This window comes from Bombina bombina, chromosome 6 (assembly GCF_027579735.1).
Source record: "Bombina bombina isolate aBomBom1 chromosome 6, aBomBom1.pri, whole genome shotgun sequence".
Lineage (NCBI taxonomy): Eukaryota > Metazoa > Chordata > Amphibia > Anura > Bombinatoridae > Bombina > Bombina bombina.
Window position 1 is genome coordinate 903,015,249 of NC_069504.1, and position 22,785 is coordinate 903,038,033.

The window sequence follows — 22,785 nt, forward strand, 5'->3', positions numbered from 1 at the left end:
AGGAGGTCTTGCACACAGCGTAAGAATGCCTCTTTCTTTATCTGGTTTACAGATAATCTCGAAAGGTGAAATCTCCCTTGTGGGGGGGAAGCTTTGAAGTCCAGAAGAAATCCCTGAGATATGATCTCCAACGCCCAGGGATCCTGAACATCTCTTGCCCACGCTTGGGCGAAAAGAGAAAGTCTGCCCCCTACTAGATCCGTTGCCGGATAGGGGGCCGTTCCTTCATGCTGTCTTAGAGGCAGCAGCAGGCTTTCTGGCCTGCTTGCCTTTGCTCCAGGCCTGGTTAGGATTTCCACCCCGGCTTGGAATGCGCAAAAGTTCCCTCTTGTTTTGTAGCAGAGCAAGTTGATGCTGCACCTGCCTTGAAGTTTTGAAAGGCACGAAAATTAGACTGTTTGGCCCTTGATTTGGCCCTGTCCTGAGGAAGGGTATGACCCTTACCTCCAGTAATGTCAGCAATAATTTCCTTCAAACCAGGCCCGAATAGGGTCTGCCCCTTGAAGGGAATGTTAAGTAATTTAGACTTTGAAGTCACGTCAGCTGACCAAGATTTAAGCCATAGCGCCCTACGCGCCTGGATGGCAAATCCAGAATTCTTAGCCGTTAGTTTAGTCAAATGAACAATGGCATCAGAAACAAAAGAATTAGCTAGCTTAAGTGTTCTAAGCTTGTCAAGTATTTCAGTCAATGGAGTAGCTGTCTGAAAGGCCTCTTCCAGAGACTCAAACCAGAATGCCGCAGCACCAGTGACAGGAGCAATGCATGCAAGGGGCTGCAGGATAAAACCTTGTTGAATAAACATTTTCTTAAAGGTAACCTAATTTTTTATCCATTAGATCTGAAAAAGCACAACTGTCCTCGACAGGGATAGTGGTACGCTTTGCTAAAGTAGAAACTGCTCCCTCCACCTTAGGGACCGTCTGCCATAAGTCCCGTGTGGTGGCGTCTATTGGAAACATTTTCCTAAAAATAGGAGGGGGGGAAAACAGCACACCGGGTCTGTCCCACTCCTTAGTAATAATTTCTGTAAACCTTTTAGGTATTGGAAAAACGTCAGTACACACCGGCACTGCGTAGTATTTATCCAGTCTACACAATTTCTTTGGCACTGCAATTGTGTCACAGTCATTCAGAGCAGCTAAAACCTCTCCAAGCAACACCCGGAGGTTCTCAAGCTTAAATGTAAAAGTAGACATATCTGAATCAAGTTTCCCCGAGTCAGAGACGTCACCCACAGACTGAAGCTCTTCCTCAGCTTCTGCATATTGTGACGCAGTATCAGACATGGGCCTTAAAACATCTGCGCACTCTGTATTACGTCTAACCCCAGAGCTATCGAGCTTTCCTCTGAATTCAGGCAGTCTGGCTAATACCGCTGACAGGGTATTATCCATGATTGCCGCCATGTCCTGCAAAGTAATAGCTATGGGCGTCTTTGATGTACTTGGCGCCATTTTAGCGTGAGTCCCTTGAGCGGGAGTCAAAGGGTCCGACACGTGGGGAGAGTTAGTCGGCATAACTTCCCCCTCGTCAGAATCCTCTGGTGATAATTCTTTTAAAAGATAACAGCTGATCTTTATTGTTTAAAGTGAAATCAATACATTTAGTACACATTCTCCTCTGGGGTTCCACCATGGCTTTTAAACATAATGAACAAGGAGTTTCCTCTATGTCAGACATGTTTGTACAGACTAGCAATGAGACTAGCAAGCTTGGAAAACACTTTAAATAAAGTTAACAAGCAATATAAAAAAACGTTACTGTGCCTTTAAGAGAAACAAATTTTGCCAAAATTTGAAATAACAGTGAAAAAAGGCAGTTAAACTAACAAAATTTTTACAGTGTATGTAACAAGTTAGCAGAGCATTGCACCCACTTGCAAATGGATGATTAACCCCTTAATACAAAAAACAGATTAACAAAATGAAAAATATGTTTTTTAAACAGTCATAACAACTGCCACAGCTCCTACTTTTGAAGCCTTTTGAGCCCTTTTGTCCTATAGCATGCAGGGGACTGCTGAGGGAAGCTGAATGTCACAGTTTGTAATTTTAACTGCACCAACTGTAACTTTTATACTATAACAGTGGCAAGCCTCAGGAAACTGTTTCTAGGCAAAAATAAAGCCAGCCATGTGGAAAAAACTAGGCCCCAATAAGTTTTATCACCAAAGCATATATAAAAACGTTTAAACATGCCAGCAAACGTTTTATATTGCACATTAATCAGAGTATATACCTCTGATAGCAAGCCTGATACTAGTCGCTATTAAATCACTGTATTTAGGCTTTAACTTACATTAATCCGGTATCAGCAGCATTTTCTAGCAAATTCCATCCCTAGAAAAACTTAACTGCACATACCTTATTGCAGGATACCCTGCACGCCATTCTCCCTCTGAAGTTACCTTACTCCTCAGACATATGTGAGAATAGCAGTGGATCTTAGTTACTTCTGCTAAGATCATAGAAAAACGCAGGCAGATTCTTCTTCTAAATGCTGCCTGAGATAAAATAGTACACTCCGGTACCATTTAAAAACAATAAACTTTTGATTGAAGAAAAAACTAACTATATTTTACCACTTTCCTCTTACTACCTCCAGCTATGTTGAGAGCTTGCAAGAGAATGACTGGATATGGCAGTTAGGGGAGGAGCTATATAGCAGCTCTGCTGTGGGTGATCCTCTTGCAACTTCCTGTTGGGAAGGAGAATATCCCACAAGTAATGGATGATCCGTGGACTGGATACACCTAACAAGAGAAATGAGATTGATCATGGGACTGAGATATTAGCTCCTGCAAAAGTAATAACAGTAACTACATTAAGGAAAATCAAACATGTCTGAGATAAGCACTGGGCAGAACTAAACATAAAGCAGAGTGAAAGAAAATGGTAAAGTGGTGAATACATTATCTGTTGTAAAATTCAATGTTTTCTTTGTGTAAAAGAAAATAAAGTCAGAGACAGCTGCAACACACACACAACCTCTCTCTCTCTTTTTTTCTAATGACACGGTGAGTCCACGGATCATCATCAATTACTGTTGGGAATATCACTCCTGGCCAGCAGGAGGAGGCAAAGAGCACCACAGCAAAGCTGTTGTTAAGTATTACTTCCCTTCCCACAAACCCCAGGAAGAGGTGAAGTTTTAGGTGTCTGAAGAAATTGGATTTCTTTTACTTCAAGCAAGATTTTATTATTTTGAATGCCAGAGTAGGTTTACTCTGAACTTCTCAAGTCTGGGTCTAGCCGTACCCCACGTTAGTCTCTTCAGTAGTGCAGTGGTGGCTTTAAAGCAGTTAGGAAAACTCAGCAAGGGCCACCTTACAAGTTCCTAACATGTTTTGCTGCCCTATGTGTGGAAAGCCAGAGTAGGTATTTTCCTGTTTCCACAGGTCTCTGTGAGGAGTGGCATCCTCTCATACCGGGTGAACTGTCGGACAGCTGAATATATAGGTAAGTGCCTTTTGTCTTCTGGGGCTAGGAGGCTGGCACTGCAGGGGCTCAGCCCTATCTGTATTTAATTTGGGACAAAGAAATCATTAATGAGGAAAATTTCTGGCAGCGAGCAGGCACTTTTGATGTGATTTGGGAGACTTAGGAGTTAACTTCAGGATAGAAGGGGTTAACCCTAATTGGAGGCTCAGATTAATCATATAATAATTTTCAAACTTTTATGTATAAGAAGATTTTGGTACAGTGTTTTAGACATGGGTTAAGACTGGAGGTTGTTAGTTCAAATCCCTATGTATTTTGCTGTTTATTAGAGACAATACATATCTGTGATGTTATACTGTATTTATGTCTTTATTATATAGAGGAGAGCTCACTCTCCCTTTCTAACGCATTTGCTTTTAAGCGTTGGTGTTTTCCCTTCCGTTTTTGTTTGAGAGGAAGAAAGGAGGAAATCAGTGCAAGGGTTGCTTTAAAATCTTTGTGGCCGGATGAAGCGCGATGTTTGTGCGCTTGATTTTCTTGCAGTGTTTGTTCCCGCCTCCTCCTTCTCATACACAGAGCGGCGCCATGTTGGGTTCTAAGAATACATTCCGTATTTCTGCCTCGTTCTCCAGGTGGAATTCGGAGTGGCGCCCTTGTGTTGCAATTTATTGAGGATCTTTTGTACAATATTTCGATGCCACAATAGGCGTAATATTAATTATATACCAAGGGCTACTCTTTGAACTGAAGGATTTACACATGAAATAGTATTTTAAATCCGTTATAAAAAGGTCCATGCACTGTTTTTTCTTATAGCAGTATGAATTTCGTCTTTAATAAAGACTCAATGTGGGGCAAATGTACTTGATAGATAAATAATATGAATTTGTCTATAATTTTATGTTCTGCTTGATTAGTTTGACCCTTGGTCGAATAATGTCTATGTAAGCAGTATAATATTTGCCTTTTATGTTTTTGTTTCCCTATACGGGTGGGGCAATTTGTAAAAATATTGTGTGTTCAGCACCTCATTTTCTCCAAGGATTATGCTGTTTAGATATTGTAACAGCTTCTCCTATACGTCCCAAGCTTTAAAGGGACACCGAACCCAAAAATTTTCTTTCGTGATTCAGATAGAGCATGCCATTTTACGCAACTTTCTAATTTACTCCTATTATCAATTTTTCTTCGTTCCCTTGCTATCTCTATTTGAAAAATAAGGCATCTAAGCTTTTTTTTGGGTTCAGAACTCTGGATAGCACTTTATTGGTGGATAAATTTATCCACCAATCAGCAAGGACAACCCAGGTTGTTCACCAAAAATGGTCTGGCATCTAAACATACATTCTTGCATTTCAAATAAAGATACCAAGAGAATGAATACATTTTGATAATAGGAGTAAATTAGAATGTTGCTTAAAATTTCATGCTCTATCTGAATCACGAAAGAAAAAATTTGGGTTCAGTGTCCCTTTAACTGTGTCACAGGCAGTGCCCTGCGGTTCCTCTCAAGGAGGAGTGCATCTGCTTGCAATTTTTACAGCTTAGGTATCTCTGCGATATATGCTATCCTCTGAGCCTCATATCTCCCAGGATGATACTGTTTAGTCAATGACACTATTTTCTCCTTATCTTTCCCAATCTTCTATGGTGTCAAATGCAGTGCCTTGCGGTTCCTCTCAATCTCCTGGAGGAGTATGTTTGCTTACAGAGTTTGCTGCTCAGTTGTCCTCTGCGATATCTGCTGCTTTGCCTGTTTTTCCTTATCTTCAGGAAATATGCAAGACGATATATTTTATTCTGATTGTAAGGTTTCTGCTCCACATTCTTCTACACAGGATGCTTTCTCTTGGTGAAGAGATGTCGCTGGTAAGTTTCTGAGGGTGAAATCTCAGATTTGGACAGTTTAATTCCTTCATCTGAGGCTGAAGTCATATACTTCAGCATGTATGATTGATCGCCTCGTGTATTGTAAAGGAGGTTTTGGCTACTTGGACGACATTGATTCCCTTGTCGTTGTCAACCTTTAAAAGTTTGTGAACACTATCATATCAGTGATGTTCCTTTCTATGAGGGAGTGTTTCTATGCCTTGGAATTATTCCCAGGATTAGGAGAAGCTAGGGAAACCTTTTCCCCCTGTCTCAAAAGTCCCTCAAGGGATTTTCCTGTAGATGATTCCATTAAATGCCTTTAGTAGAGGGATTTTGTTCTACTACGACTCACAGAATTTCGATCCTTATGGGGTTCCTTTTCGGATCCTTGGATAAAAAGCTGGAGGTTTAATTGTTCTTTTCGAACAATGCCTTATCTTATTAGACTTGCTGTGCTAGTTTGTCGGGGTTTGTGGCTGAAATCTTGTTCAAGACGAGAAGCCTACCTGTGGCTTAGCAGTTCCGCTTAGGCTTGAAAGTTCTGTTGTTGCAGGTTCAATATTTTAGGTTTTCTCCAATTCCACGCTTCTGGCATTTCCTTTCAAGAATGAGTCCTTGTTTGGACTTGCCTGACATAATTGTCTCCTGACTTAGAAGGTGAAAAGAGGTTTTTCTTCCTCTCGTTAGGAGAATAAGACTATAGAATTAGTCGTTTTTCTTGGAATCCTATCTTTATCATTCTTGAGTATCTGCAATCCAGGAATGATGAGAGGCTTTTTCTGAACTGAGTTCAGGGACTTCCTCTCCAGGAGTTATAGCTCGGAATCTAGGTATTTACCTCAAGTTCTTCAGGTTTTGTCCTTCAAAGTAGTATACATTCTCCTTTGGTTCCAAAGGACCTGTTCAGAACAAATAGACATGAAGGATGTGTGTTTATTGTTCCCATTATCAGGATCTGATCAAGTTTCTGAGTCTTGTCATCCTAGAAAGATGTTTAGGTCTTGAGGTATTACAAAGGTGCTCTTCTTTCAGATGTCATCCTTCTTCAAAGCTCTCTCTCTTTTTACAGATTTTGTCCAATCTTCTTCCCATGGATGGGAAATTAATTTGGAGAAGAGTTCTTTTGTCCCATCTACAAGGGTGATTTTTCTAGGGACCTTGTTAGATTCGCTTTCATAGGGAAGATTCTAACAGAGGTCAGACAATCAATGTTTATTCCTCTTTTCTTTCTTTTCATTGCATTCTACTGTCCGGCCAATGGCGAGCTCTTATGGTCCGGTAAATAGTTTAGCCTTTTGTCAACCAGAGGGTTGGGAGTTTGAATCCAGCTGCAGTTATTTTTTTCAATTTCAGTGACTCAATGTATAAGGGGAATGGGTCTGAGGGTTATCTTCAACATCTTTCCCTTTGTGGTTTTCCATAGATTGGAGAATATTTGGATCTGTCTCAGGAAGATCTAGATCCGTTTGACAAGAGTCTCTATAACGTAGGGGGTTTCTCAAGAGTAGCTGTCTCACCACATGTGCTTCATGAGACATTCTGGGATTCCAACTAGGCTGGGATTCAGTCTGGGTCTTGTTTAAGTTATGGACTCGAAAGTGTCTGCTCTCCCCTTTCACTTCTAGAAGTTGGGAGTGATTTACAGGCTCTGATGGCTTGGCCTCAGTTGTCCTTAGCAGGGATCCAGGCAGACAATGTCTCTCATTAGTTTTCATCAATCACCAGGGAGGAACTTGGTGTTCCTTAGCCATGAAGGAGGTGACTTGGATTTTTTAGTGGGCGGTAGCTCACAATTGTTGTCCATCTGCAACCCACATTCCAGGAGTAGACTACTGGGAAGCGGATGGATTTACTGAGCAAGTGAGAACTCCTTCCGGAGGGAGTGAGAACTCCTTCCGGAGGTATTTTTTTCCAACGTCACACTCTATTGGGGGTGCGGAGTTAGATTGACGTTTAAATTGCCAAGGTCTAGAGATCCACAGGCCTTTCTGATAGATGCTCTGGCGATTCCTTGGGATTTCAGGTTGGTTTACCTGTTTACTCCGTTCCTCTCCTTCAACAGGAGAGAGTGTCAGTAATTCTAATAGTCCTTGCGGGGTCTCACAGGATTTAGTATGCAGACCTAGTGGAGAGGTCTTTTCTTCCACCTTGGGGTCTGCTTCTGAGGGAGGACCTTCTGATCAGGGTCCTTTCTTAAATCCATGTTTCGTTTCTCTGAAGTTAACTGCTTGGAGATTAAACTCTTAGGCTTGCAAGCCTGAATCAAGGTCACAATAACCAACTCAGAAAATCCCCCACTTAGACAAGACTGTTACGAGAAACATTTACCATAAGATATGGCTAAATTTATTTTTTTATGCGAATCCATAGGCTTCTTTTGGAGTAGGGATTTAGCATTTTTGTTCTTTCTTCAGGAAGGTCTGGAGAAAGGTTTTGTCAGTCAGTTCTCTGAACAGATTCTTGCATAAGTGTCTGGCAGACGTGCCAGATGTGTAATCTTTTGGTCAGGTCTTGGTCAGATTCAGGCCTATGGTTAGTCTGTTGCTCCTCTTGAGAGCCTTAACTTTGTCTTAAAGTTTTGCTGCAAGCTCTGTTTGAGTCATTGCATTTCATAGTTGTTAAATCATTATCTTGGAAAGCTTTTGTTTCTTATTGCTATCTTATCTGCTCTGAGAATGTCGGAACTCTCTGCTTTGCAGTGTGATTCGCCTTATCTTTATCATGCCAATAAGGCGGATTTTCATACTACATTAGGTTCTTTCCTAAGGTGTTTTCGGTCAAAACGTTTTTATCAAGAAAATGGGAATGGACTTGCAAGGATGTTACTTGGTCTTTTCTGCATATCCGGTCCAAATTTTCATAGTTGATCTCTTTGCCTCGGCTGAGTCTTCTTTTGGGAGAAAGGTTCTTCAAGCAGTGGTGCCTTCTGTTTAGGATACCTGTCTTGTCCCGCCCTTATCATCTGTGTCCTCTAGCTTGGGTATTGATACCCAACAGTAATTGATGATGATCCATGGACTCACTGTGTCATTATAAAGAAAACAAAATGTATTCTTACATGATAAATTTATTTATTTGACACGGTGAGTCCACGGCCCTCCCTGTTTTTTAGACAGTTTATGTTATAAACCTCAGGCACCTCTGCACCTTGTGTTATTTCCTTTTTCTCCTTTCCCTTGGTCGAAAGACTGGGGTTTGTGGAAAGGGAAGTGATACTTAAAAGCTTTGCTGTGGTGCTCTTTGCCTCCTCCTGCTGGCCAGGAGTGATATTCCCAAAAGTGATTGATGATGATCCATGGACTCACCGTGTGAAGAAATAAATACATTTATTAGGTAAGCATAAATTTCGTTATGTTGCAATTGTTCCTAAAGGGTACCAAACAGACCTTGTAATTTATAAGGCTCAGAGCTTCACGACCCTTTAATTTGCAAAATAGTTAGATCATACAGGTAGAAAAATAAGTTTCTGTAATCCCTCCCTGTCTGTGTCAAACTATACCATCTATAACTGTCTGTGCTTCTCTTTTACCCTGTATCTGTGTTCCTTTCCCTTATGTGTGTGTATCTACATTAATCTATGTTTCTGTTACACACATATGGTCAAAAATATGTAGACACCTCTACTAATTATTGAGTTCAGGTGTTTCGACCACACTCTTTGCTAACAGGTGCATAAAATCCAGCACATAGCCATGAAATCTCTATAGAAAAACATTGACAGTACAATGGGTCATACTGAGCTCAGGCACTTTGACTTGTGACAAAGGTGGCATCCTATGACATTGCCATGTTTAGTTTGTAAATTTTCTGCCCTTTTAGATCTGCTATTATTGTGATGTGGAAATGTCAACAACAGCCTAGCCATGAAGTGGTGGACCATGCAAACTCACAGAGTGGGGGCTGTTGCGTGCTGAAGCATGTAGAGTGCAATAATCCTCTATCATCTGTTTCAACACACACTACAGAGTTCAAAGCAGCCTCTGGAAGAAACATCAGCACAAGAACTGTGCATTTGGAACTTCATGAAATGCATTTTTTTGGCTGCAGCTGTACACAAGCTTCACATCATGTGCGATGCCAAGTGCCAGCAGGACTGGTGTAAAGTACGCCACCACTGGACTCTGGAATAGTGCAAATGTGTTTTCTGGAGTGATGAATCACACTTCATTATCTGGCAGTCTGATGGAAGTATCTGTGTGTGGCGGGTTCTAGGAGAACAATCTGACTGTTTTTCAGGGTTTGGGCTAGGCTCCGAAGTTCCAGTGAAGGTCATTTTAATGCTACAAGATACAAAGACATTTTACACAATTGCATGCTTCCTACTTTGTAGAAACATTTTGGAAAAGCCAGCATGACGGTGCCCCACTGCACAAAGCAAGGTACATGAAGACATGGTTTGATGAGTTTAGTGTGGAGAACATAGGAGTTCGACCCCACTGAACGTCTTTGGAATGAAGGTCTACAGATTTCCAGTATGCTCCGGTCTTGGCTGCCGTTTTAGCCTCTAATCCACCAGAGGGTTTTGGTTTGCCTAAGCATTCTTGGAGTCATGTTGCCTGCAACTGCTTGCTCTGCAGCTCCACCTGCATGCAAGCTGCAGGTAACTACAACAATCAGCTTGCTATAAAAGGCAGTCTTTCAGATCAATCTGGACTCTTGCATTGCAAATCTAACTCTTGTGTTGGTGCATCTGATCCTGTGGTTCCTCTTTCTACCTGTCAGTATTGTGACCTCAGCTAGTGACTGTCTATTCTCCTGGATTCTTCTCTGGCACTGCAATTTCTCAGACTCTCTATCTGGTATTGGACCCTGGCTTGCCATTCAGTTGCTTCTCCTGGAATTTGCTCATGTAGTTCAGGCAGCTCAGACTGAATTGTGGGTTTGACTTTTGGCCTTTTAAAAGTTTCTCCTTCTGTGCCTACTTAATCTATGCAGGAACTTGTCAGTATATCTGCATTACAAAATGTTATCCTGTTGGTCTGTTCTGGATTAACCGGTTTATCTATTCACTGTGTCTGCAACCTAAATTACAAATGTAATCCTGAGACTGTCTTAGTCAAATCGTTATTTCTCTACAAAGTGTCTCTTCCCGCATGATTTGTGCGAACCTGTTACAAAGTCATATCTCTGTACTACAAATGTTACCCTGTTTGCTTGTTCTGGACTAACCTTGTCTGCAACCTGTATTGCAAGTGTAATCCCAAAACGGTTTTAGTCAAATCATTATTTCTCTAAAAAAGGGCTCCATATACGAAGCAGCGATAGCTGCTCCGGAGCCCTAGCGGGGCAGGTTTGGATAGGGGCCTGCTTCCCGCAATGTAAGAAGCAGTGGTCGTTAGACTGCTACTTCTTACACCCTACGCCACCTCTGAGGTAGCGAGGGAAAATAACCGAGAGCTAGCTCTCAGTGATTGACAGCCCCTTCAGTTGCACGAATGAAGGGATGGGCATTACACACTGCGATGTGTGTGTAATGATACATACAGGCCAGCGGACGAACAGAAGTGGGGGGGGGACAGCTTTGCAAGTTGAGAAGCTGTCCGCCCACCTCTTAGTACATGGGGACCATGTGTCTCTTCCTGCATCATTTGTGTTAACCTGTTCCTATCCTATCTGCACTACAAATGTTATCCTGTTTGCCTGTTCTGGAGTAACCTATCTACACTTCTCCTGTTCACCTTGTCTGCAACATACATTACAAGTGTAATATTAAGACTGCTTCATCAAATCTCTATATCTCTACAAAGTGTAATTTCCTGCATCATTAGTGCTAACCAGTTCAGAGTCAGGTCTGCATCAACCAAAGTCACTCTGTACTAGTGTCAGCCCCTGTGCCTGCTTATCTTACGCAGAAACTTGTCTGTATAACCTCTGTACATATGTTATTCTGTGTACCTGTGTATTTCCCAACAATATATATATTTATTAATAATTTAGTAAAAAAAACCTCCAGTTTCCAGTCCAGGTTTTACAAACCTGTAGGTTATAATTAGAAATCAATATCTGCTGTGGCTGTTAGAAAAAACTAAATTTTTGCTTACCTGATAAATTTCTTTCTTTGCGGGCATGAAGAGTCCATGAATTTCAATTACTAATGGGATATTCAACTGCTGGCCAGCAGGAGGAGGCAAAGAGCACGCCAGCAGAGCTGTTAAGTGTCACTTCCTTTACCCATAATCCCCAGTCATTCGGCCAAAGGAAAATGGAAAAAGATGATAACACAAGGTTATTGAGGTCCCTGAGGTTGTACTAAAAAATATGCCGCCTTGAAAGTAAATAAGGGCGGGTCGTGGACTCTCCATGCCCGGAGAGAAAGACATTTATCAGGTAAGCATACATTTTGTTTTCTTTCCTATGGCATGGAGTGTCCACAAATTCCAATTACTAGTGGGAACCAATACCCAAGCTAGAGGACAGGGAATGAAAAATGGAGGGAGAACAAGACAGGCGGAACCTAAACAGAAGGCACTACCGCTTGAAGAACTTTTCTCACAAAAAAAGCCTCCGCCGAGGCAAAAGTATCAACATTTTTAGAATTTGGAAAAAGTATGCAAGGAAGAACAAGTGGCCGCCTTGCAGATTTGCTCCACTGAAGCTTCGTTTTTGAAAGCCCTAGAAGAAGAAGAGACAGCCCTAGTGGAATGCGCCGTAATTCTCTCAGGAGGTTGATGTCCAGCAGTCTCATATGCTAATCTGATAACACTTCTCAACCAGAGAGAAAGAGTAGTAGAAGTAGCCTTCTGACCCTTACTCTTTCCAGCAAAAACCACAAACAGGGCAGAAGACTGAGGAAAATCCTTAGTAGCTTGTAAGTAAAGTTTTAGAGCACGTACAATATCCAGATTGTGAAATAGACGTTATTTCTGAGAAGAAGGATTCGGACAAAATAAAGGAACAACAATTTTTTTGATTGATGTTGCGATCGATACCACCTTAGGAAGAAATCCCAATTTAGTACGAAGGACCACCTTATCCGCATGAAAAATAAGGTAATGGGAATCACACTGCAGAGCCGAGAGTTCAGAAACTCTGTGAGCAGACAAAATAGCAAGAAGAAAGAAAACTTTTTACGATAACTTTATCAACCGAATGCATAGGCTCAAACGGAGTCTGCTGCAAAACTTCAAGAACAAGGTTAAGGCTCCAGGGAGGAGCAACAGGTTTAAACACAGGCCTGATCCTGACCAAGGTCTGAACAAACTGCCAGACGTTTGTGCAAAAGAATAGACGGTGCAGAAATCTGACCCTTCAGAGTATTGCCTGACAAACCCTTCTCCAGGCCCTCCTGAAGAAATTAAAGAATGGGAGGAATCTCGAGCACTCGACTCCAAGAGAAATTTTTCAATTCACGCCAATATAAGTATTTACGCCATACCTTATAAAAAACCTTACGAGTAACTGGCTTACTGAAGCATAGTATCAATGACTATCTCAGAAAAGTCAAGCCTGGCTAATACTAGGCATTCAATCTCCAAGCAGTCAGTTTCAGAGAATCCAGGTTTGGGTGAAGGAAAGGACCCTGAAGTAGAAGGTCCTTCCTCAGAGGCAACCTCCAAGGGGGAAGAGATGACATCTTCACCAGATCCGTGAACCAGATTCTGAGCGGCCATGCAGGAGCTATTAGAACCACAGGTGCCCTCTCCTGTTTGATACGAGCAATCCCTCAAGGAAGGAGGGTAAACAGGGGGGAACAGGTACGCCAGACTGAAGTTCCAAGGCACCGCCAGAGCGTCTATCAGAGCGGCTTGAGGATCTCTTGATCTTGAACCATACCTTGGAAGTTTGGCGTTCAGACGAGACACCATCAAATCGAATTCTGGAACCTCCCACATTAGAGTTATCATTGTGAAAACCTCTGGGTGGAGAGCCCACTTCCCGGGATGAAAGGTCTGTCTGCTCAGAAAATTATACCACAGCACTTCCAATTGAGAATGCATACAAAATAAACTAAATGACAGGGCTGTCAATCAGATTGCAGAGGAACTGCCCAAAATGACACAGATGTCAGTCAGATATGGAATGCCCTGCCTATCTTAACTGCATAATTATTATCAATAACGCCCCTTATTTATGAGGAATTCTTTGGCAAAATATGCCTAAAGAGGAAGCCGGCCAAATTACAACTTTTCAGGAGGGCAGAGTGGACTCTGCTGCAAGGGACTATTTGACCTCTGCAACGGTATGTTTTTTATAAGGAAACAAGTAAGTTTGAAACCACAGGCTTTTAGTAGAATGATGATAGATTAATTACATGTGGTCTTTAGGTAACTTATTTTCTATACCTTTAAGGCATTGTAAATTGCTCTCAACTCTAAAATGTTTAGAAGACTCCTCTCGAGTCCAAAGACCCTGACCCTTTAGGGAACCCCAAACAGCTCCCCAGCCTAAAAGGCTGGTATCCGTTGTCACAATCACCCAGGATGGTCTAAGGAAGCGTGAACCCTTAGACAGGTGGTCCTGCAAGATCCACCAAGATAGAGTCTCTTGATAGGTGGTCCAGAACTATCCTCTGAGACAGGTTTGAGTGGTCTCCGTTCCATTGTCTGAGCATGCATAACTGAAGAGGTCTCCGATGGAACTGAGCAAATAGAATGATGTCCATGGAAGCAACCATCAGATCAATTACTACCATACACTGAGCCACAGATGGACGGATAGAGGACTGAAGTGCAAGGTAAGAAACCAGAATTTTGTATTTTCTGGCCTCCGTCAGAAAAATCTTCATGGACAGAGAATCTATAATCGTTCCTAAGAAAACCACCCTGGTGTCTGACATTAGGGAACTCTTCTCTAGATTCAATTTCCACCTGTGGGAACGAAGAATAGATAACATCTCTGTATGAGATTTTGCTAAATGAAAAGATGGAGCTTAAAACCAAGATGTCATCCAGGTAAGGCGCTACCGCTATTCCTTGAGATCTGACCACCGCCAAAAGGATCCCTAGGAAATTTGTAAAGATTTGAGGAGCCATGGTAAGACCTAAGGGAAGAGCCACAAACTGGAAATGTTTGTCCAGAAAGGAAAACCGAAGGAAATGGTGATGTTCCCTGTGAATAGGAACATGCAGATACGCATCCTTCAGATCTATGGTCGTCATGAATTGACCTTCCTCTACCAAAGGTAGGATGGAACGAATAGTTTCCATCTTGAAGGATGGAACCTTGAGGAATTTGTTGAGACACTTGAGGTCTAAAATGGGTCGAAAAGTTCCCTCTTTTTTGGGACCACAAACAGATTTGAATAGAATCCTTGACCTTGTTCTGCTACAAGAACAGGAACAATCACTGCCAGGTAAGATAAGTAGTTTACGCAGTTTAAGAAGGCCTCTATTTTTACATGGTTTGCAGATACCCTTGACAGGAGAAATCTGCCCCTGGGAAGACAAGACTTGAATCCTATTCTGTAACCCTGAGATACTACCTCCGCAGCCCAAGGATCTGGGACATCGCGGATCCAAGCCTGCTGAAAAAGGAACAGCCTGCCCCCCACTTGTTCAGAACTGTATCGGGGCAGCCCCTTCATGCAGATTTGGAATCAACTGAAGGTTTCTTGGTTTGCTTTCCCTTATTCTAAGGTTGACCAGACCTCCAAGAGGTCTAGGGTTGCTCAGGCTTGGAAGAAGATGAGGAAGACTTCTGTCCCTTGAAGTTATGAAAGGAACGAAAATTAGAATTCTGGCGTCCCTTAGGTCTATTCTTCTTGTCCTAAGGTAGGAAAGATCCCTATCCACCAGTAATTTCTGATGATCTCAGCCAGACCAGGACCAAATAAAGTCTTACCTTTATAAGGTAAAGACAGGAGCCTGGACTTGGAACTTACATCAGCAGACCAAGATTTTAACCACAGAGCTCTGCGAGCTAGAACTGCAAGGCTAGAAATCTTAGCTCCCAGTCTAAGCACTTGCATGTTGGCATCACAAATAAAAGTCTAGACTAACTTAAGAGCCTTGATCCTATCCTTGATCTCCTCTATAGTAGTCTCTTATGAAATTAGGTCAGACAAGGCATCGCACCAATAAGATGCCACTCCTGTGACAGTAGCAATACTTGCAACAGGTTGCCACTGAAATCCCTGATGAATGTACATCTTTCTTTAAGTAAGCCTCTAGCTTCTTATACATGGGATCCTTGAAAGAATAGATAGAGTAGAAATAGCTCCTTCTACCTTGGGTACTGTGCGCCACGAGTCCCATATAGAATCTGCAACAGGAAACAGCTTTTTAAAAACAGGGGATGGGGAAAAAAAAAGGAATCCCTGGATTTTCCCATTCCTGTACTATAATTTCCAACATACGGTCCGAAACTGGAAAAATTTCCACAATAGAAGGAACATCATATACTCTATTTAGTTTACTAGATTTCTTAGGATTCTCAACAACAGATGATTCGGAGTCATCCAAAGTAGCAAGTACCTCTTTCAGAAGTGACTGGAGGTGTTCTAGTTTAAACCTGTAGATTTCTCCACTATAGAGTCAGAATCTGAAATTTCACCCTCAGAAGCTACTGAGGTATTATCATCAGATAACAGAGAGACTGATTAACGCCGACTTAGCGGAGTCAGAACCCTTATTGAGAGAAATATTTTTAGACTTCCTTTTCCTCTTACCAGCAACTGGAAAAGCTAATAAAGCTGCAGAAACTGCAGAAGTAATCTGTGCAGCAAAATTCCCTGGTAAATAAACACCCCCAGGAGGCTTTTGAGGAACCGCAGGGCACTGCATGTGAAACTTATAGCTTGAGACGTTTGAGGAGCAAGTTGAGGCATTGCTAGGACAGCCCCATCCTGAGAGACAGAAGGCTCTGAGAAAGAAATCATATCTTTAAATAAAGGTTTTATTTAGACAAGAGGAGCAAAACTGCACAGGAGGAATGATCTTAGCCTCCAAGCAAAATAAACATTTCTCAAAAAATCCAGTCTCTAAATTAGTGTCCATAACTAAAAGTAATCTGGATCCCGCAAGAAAATAACAAAATTAACAAATAAAGATTTTTGATATTATGTCCAATTAATTTTTTTTAAATAATAGAAAACAATTTAGAAAATTCTTCAGCTCTGCTGAGGGCTTACCACTCCCTGAGCCAGTCGATCTATCCCACTAACAGAGGAAACGTTAATTACAGGACCATAATTAATATTTCTCCTCAGGAGCCTCTGATCGGAGAAGCCAATAACCGGAAGTGCGGAGAAGCGGTAACGTGACCACAAGTAAAATAAACTGCGCCACAAAGTCTAAAAAACGTCATGCAATAAATAATGATTTAAATTAATAGGGATTTGTTTTGTCCTGAAAACAAACTATCCCTCTATCCAAAACATAGCTATTATGCCCCAATAAAAGTATTTACTCTCAAGCCCATAAATTAAATGAAGATCTCTGCTTCAGTTTAAAAATCTATCAGCCTCATAACACCCTCTGTATAGTATACAGTGGCCCCATAATATCTCTTATAAAAACATCTCTCTTAATAATGAGATAATTAGTCCCAATAATAAAATTATAATCCACAAAGGGATTAAACCTTAGAGTGCTGGTACCTTCTAAACTAGAAAGGAAAGCACTTACCTGTGGATCCTGCAGTCAGGCAGTGACCAGCTTCTAAGGTGTGACAGATTTCTCCACTTCTATCAGGGACCTGTAGAAAAGAAAGGACAGAGTAACCAACCCCGGCTTTCTATAATAGGGGTAGCAATAATGTTAGAGGCTAAGCAAAGACCACTTCACCGTCTTCTAACTGCTAAGAGCCACCATTACTCTTACTAAAGAGGATTGCCATGGACACAGCTTGACCCCAATCATTGTTTGCAGGGAAAAGTATCCATGAAAGGATAAATATCTTCAGACACCATCTTCGCACATCCTCCCTTGACAGAGGCAAAGAGAATAACTGGGGATTATGGGTAAGGGAAGGGACACTTAACCCTTTGAGTGCTAAGCACTTTCCCACCTGGGTGCTAAGATTTTTTAAGTTTTTTTTTTTTTTTTTTGAACATTTTTTTAACTTTTTTTTTTTCTTTCTTTCAGACCCCCAAGCCTTACACTGTTGAAAAGGGGTTAGGTGATTACCTTTCCAATGGTGGGTCTTGGGGGTCTGTAGCTGCTTAGATGCCTGAGATACAGGCTTCAAAGAAGCATGCCCCTTGCTCCTATACTTAACATTGTTAAGTATAAATAAAGTTGCGCGGTGATGTCATCACGTTATTGCGCGTGACGTCACCACGCAAAACGGGAAGACCTGGTGATGCCCGTCACTCTACAGGCACGATCGCCGGGGTAGGAGCGGGTGGGAGCCCCGAGATCTCCCTCAAGGTGGGCGAGTGTTAGTGACGGCTCTGAGCCGTCATTAGCACTCAAAGGGTTAAAAGGGACATGAAACCCAAACTTTTTCTTTCATGATTTCAAAATAGCATGTGATTTTAATCAACTTTTCAACTTACTTATTTTATTTGCTTCCTTCTCTTGTTATCCTTTGCTGAAAGGTTTATCTAGGTAAGCTCATGAGCAGCAAATAACGTATATTCTAGCTGCTGATTGGTGGCTGCATATATACTGTATACTGATTGTCATTGCCTCACCCATGTGTTCAGTTAGAAACCAATAATGCAATACTGCTCCTTCAACAAATGATACCAAGAGAATGAAGCAAATTTGATATTAGAAGTAAACAGGAAAGTTGTTTAAAATTGTATGTTCTACCTAAATAATGAAACAATTTTTTTTAGTTTCATGTCCCTTTAACAGCTCTGCTGGGGTGCTCTTTGCCTCCTCCTGCTGGCCAGGAGTTAAATATCCCACTAGTAATTGGAATTCATGGACTCTCTATGCCATAGGAAAGAAACATGCTGATGCTGTTCTGACTGAGGGTTCTAGGATTGCAAGTTTTGCCATTTTGTTTTGAAGTTTGTATGTGATGAGTCATGGACGAGACACACAATTTTAGTGTGGAGCAAGGTTTTATATTGATCTAACTAAATTTAAATACTACTGCTGCAAATTGTTTGAAAAATAAACAAACCAATAAACCAGCATGTGAAGTACTTTGCTGTAAAAGAGAGATAAACATATATGCACACACCCCGAGCAACATTAGTAGAGTAAACTGGGTGAACCTCCCATACTTGGGTAGCGCACTCAGAATAAATTGGCAGCACATCATCTGGCACAGGTATCTTATGCAGAGGAAACCACAGATATAAACAAACCGCTAAATAAATTAGCTGGCTCTCATACATACATTTTTTTTTTACCCATTTACATGTTAGTGGACAAATAGGGCTGGCTCATCAAGTAACTTACATAATGTAAGCAAAGTAAATATGTACTTTGAAAACCAAACAATTTTTATAGCAATTTGGTTGCCTTATGGCTTTGATACAGAGTATGCAGGGAGAATCTGACAGACAAAATGCAATTATCATACATATGAAAGTGCCCAGCTAAAATTCCTTAAAGGGACAGTAAACACCTTAACAGTAATATAAAATGTTTAGTTCTGTGTAATGAAACACCTTTGTTATATACATTCATTAATTATTTTGTCCCTTTTTAATGTAATTTAGCTCTGGGAAAAGAGGTTTTTTGATGCTCCTGCTGACTTCTCAAGACTAACCCTGCTACATATCTTTCTCTAACTAATAACAATATACTTCATACTGACATTGTGACCAAGCTAGCCTTGTTGTCTGCAGACTAAAGCCTACATATAGATATCCCATATTTTCCACACTGACCTTGAATGAGATTATGTAAACCCCTCTGGTCTCATTACTATATTGCTTAATCACCGTCTTGTCTTCCGTTACCATAACAATGGGGAGCCTCTCCTGGCAGTGTTGATAATACCACACACAGGAGTTGTAAATGCACCTGAAAAAGTAGAGACTTTTTAGTGTTTGTGTAGGGATATTTTGATTGTATATTCTCTGAATGTGCAAAAATTGATTCACTCCAAAGTATGTTTGTAGAAATGACAATAGAGTTAATTCTATCTGTCCTGGAAAACTATAGAAGTTGCATGAATAAGCAGACTCTGCTAATAGCTCAGTTATTTCCTTCCATTTCAAATTATTTTTCTCTTGCATTCATAACACTGAACAAAATATAGTGTAGAACTTAAGTATTTTGGACAGTGAAAAAAGATTTGAAATCCCAAAGTGGGTAAAGTGCTGACCATTTGTTCTAATTTGAGGGTACGTACATCTATAAACCATTAGCTATGTAGAAATGTCACCAATGGCCATGTATGCACAAGCGGTATGTAAATAATTTCAGTGAGAATCCCAAAGTTTGTGAAAAAATTAACTCTTTTTTTTATTTTTATATATGATCGCATTTGGCGGTGAAATAGTGGCATCAAATATACCAAAATGGGCTTGGGTTGTCTATTTAAAAAACAAAATTATGCTTACCTGATAATTTCATTTCCATCGTTATGAGGAGAGTCCACAGCTTCATTTATTACTTGTGGGGAATAAAGAACCTGGCCACCAGGAGGAGGCAAAGACACCCCAGCCAAAGGCTTAAATACCTCCCCCACTCCCCTAATCCCCCAGTCATTCTGCCGAGGGAACAAGGAACAGTAGGAGAAATATCAGGGTATAAAAAGTGCCAGAAGAAAAACAAAATTAATTTAGGTCCGCCCAATGGAGAACCGTGTGGGAGCAGTGGACTCTCCACATAACGATGGAAATGAAATTATCAGGTAAACATAATTTATGTTTTCCATCTAATACGAGGAGAGTCCATAGCTTCATTAATTACTTGTGGGAAACAAATACCCAAGCTCTAGAGGACACTTATCTGAGGGCACCACAGCCTGCAAAACCTTTCTCCAAAAAATTGCTTCAGCCGAAGCAAAAAAACGTCACATTTGTAAAACGTAGTAAAAAAGTATGTAAGGAGGACCAGGTAGCCGCCGTACAAATCTGCTCCATAGAGGCCTCATTCTTAAAGGCCCAAGAAGAAGCCACAGCTCTAGTTGAGTGAGCCGTAATGCTCTGAGGAGGCTTATGTCCCGCTGTCTCATAAGCCAAATGAATCATGCTCCTCAGTCAAAAGAACAGGGAAGTAGAAGAAGCCTTCTGGCCCTTGCGCTTCCCTAAATAAACAACAAACAAAGCAGAAGTTTGTCTGAAATCCTTCGTAGCCTAAAGATAGATGTGGTTCGAGCCTTAAAATTCTAAGTTATGGATTAACTGTTCCTTCGAAGAAGGTGGTTTAGGACACAAAGAAGGAACCACAATCTCCTGATTAATGTTGCGATCAGACACAACCTTAGGAAGAAATCCCAGTCCAGTGCGAAGGACAGACTTATCTGCATGGAAAACCAGATAAGGGGGCTTACTTTGCAAGGCCACTAATTCAGACACTCTGCGTGCCGAAGCAATGGCCAGTAGAAAAAGGACCTTCCAAGACAGAGTCTTAATGTCAAGAGAATGTAAAGGCTCGAACGGAGGCCCCTGCAAAACCTTTAAAACCAAATTTAAACTCCAATGAGGAGCAGAATGTCTAAACACAGGCCTGATCATGGACAGAGCCTGAACAAAAGACTGAATATCTGTAAGCTCAGCTAGCTTCTTATGTAACAGCACAGATAGAGCCGAAATTTGTCCCTTTAAGGAACTGGCAGCAATTCCCTTCTCCAGACCATCCTGGAGGAAGGAAAGAATTCTGTATACCTTGACCTTATGCCAGGAATATCCACGACAGTCACACCAGAGTAAGTAGGTCCTCCACACCTTATAATAGATGCGACGGGTAACCGGCTTTCTGGCCTGAATGAGAGTATCAATCACCCTCTCATAAAAACCTCTTCTGGCTAAGACTAAGCGTTCAATCTCCACGCAGTCAGCCTCAGAGAATCTAGATTCTGATACACAAAGCGGCCCTGTACCAGCAGATCCCTGCGACAGGGCAACCTCCATAGAGGGGAGGATGACATCCCCACTAGATCCGCAAGCCACGTCCTCCGCGGCCATGATGGAGCGATCAGAATAGTTGACGCTTGCTCCTGTTTGATGAGTGCCACTACACGAGGTAGAAGTGGTAACGGTGGAAATATGTACACTAGGTTGAATCCCCAAGGAACTGCTAAGGCATCTATCAGTTCCGCCTGGGGATCCCTGGACCGAGACCCGTATCTGGGTAGCTTGCAGTTGAGTCTGGACGCCATGAGATCTATCTCCGAAGTCCCCCAAATGTTGCAAATCTCTGCAAACACTTCGGGGTAAAGAGACAATTCCCCCGGATGAAATGATTGTCTGCTGAGAAAGTCCGCTTCCCAGTTATCCACACCCGATCGCTAAAAGTGAGCATTCTTGAGTCTCTGCACACTCCAGGATCCAAGATACTTCCCTCATGGATAGGGAGCTTCTCGTTCCCCGGTTGATGTAAGCCACCGAGGTAATGTTGTCCGACTGGAATCTGATGAACTTGGACGAACCCAGGAGGGGCCAAGCCTCCAGAGCATTGAAGATTGCCCGAAGCTCCAGGATATTGATCGGGAGAAGAGACGCCTTCCGATTCCACCTGCCCTGTACCTTCCTGGCACTCCAAACCGCTCCCCAACCTGAGAGACTCGCGCCCCTAGTCACAATCTCCCAAGATGGTCTGAGGAAGGATGTCCCCTGGGACACCTGTTCTGGCGGATCCACCAAGAGAGAGACTCCTTTGAGCCGTTGTCCAGAGAGATCAGCTGGGACAGGTCCAAATGATCGCCGTTCCACTGCCTCAGCATGCATAGCTGAAGAGGCCGGATAAGGAATCTGGGGAAAGGAATGACATCTATAGTGGATACCATGAGCCTTAAGGAGGATTGAACGGCAAGGCAGCTGGAGACAACCTTGCAACGTCTCTTGTCTGTTAGGAATATCTTTATGGCAATGGAGACTATTATCGTGCCCAGGAACTACACTCTGGTACTGGGAACCAGAGAACTCTTCCCTGAGAGTACCTTCCATCCATGAAATTGCAGCAGGAGAAGAACTCTCGAATGGTCCTCTGCCACCCGGTAGGACGGAGCCTGAACCAGGATGTTGTCCAGATAAGAAGCTACTGCTATCCCTCTGGATCTCGCCACCGCGAGCAGAGCTCCTTGAACCTTTGTGAAGATTCTTGGAGCAGTAACCAGCCCAAAGGGAAGAGTTACAAACTGGAAGCGCTTATCCAGAAAGGCGAACCTTAAGAACCTGAAGTGATCCTTGTGGATTGGCACATGAAGGTAAGCGTCCTTCAAGTCTATCGTTGTCATAAACTGAAGGAACCAACAGAAACTTGTTTAAGCACTTTAGGTCTAGAATCAGGCAAAACGTGCCCTCCTTCTTTGGGACCACGAAAAGGCTTGAATAGTACCCTAGACCCCTTTCTGCTAGATGCACAGGTACAATTACTCCTAGAGAGGAGAGATCCCTCACGCACTCTAGAAAAGCATTTCTCTTTTCTGGATTTGCTGATAGATTTGACAAGAGGAATCT

At 42.0% G+C, this 22,785-nt stretch overlaps 1 protein-coding gene across 1 annotated transcript in view; it reads right to left on the reverse strand.

Annotated features, from left to right (window-relative positions):
• The window catches only part of DIS3L (DIS3 like exosome 3'-5' exoribonuclease), a 221,665-nt gene that overhangs the window by 169,763 nt on the left and 29,117 nt on the right, over positions 1-22,785 (reverse strand). The window contains exon 4 of the mRNA XM_053718530.1: positions 19,045-19,180. Within this exon, the coding sequence (XP_053574505.1) occupies positions 19,045-19,180 (136 nt within the window). The remainder of the gene's footprint in view (positions 1-19,044; positions 19,181-22,785) is intronic.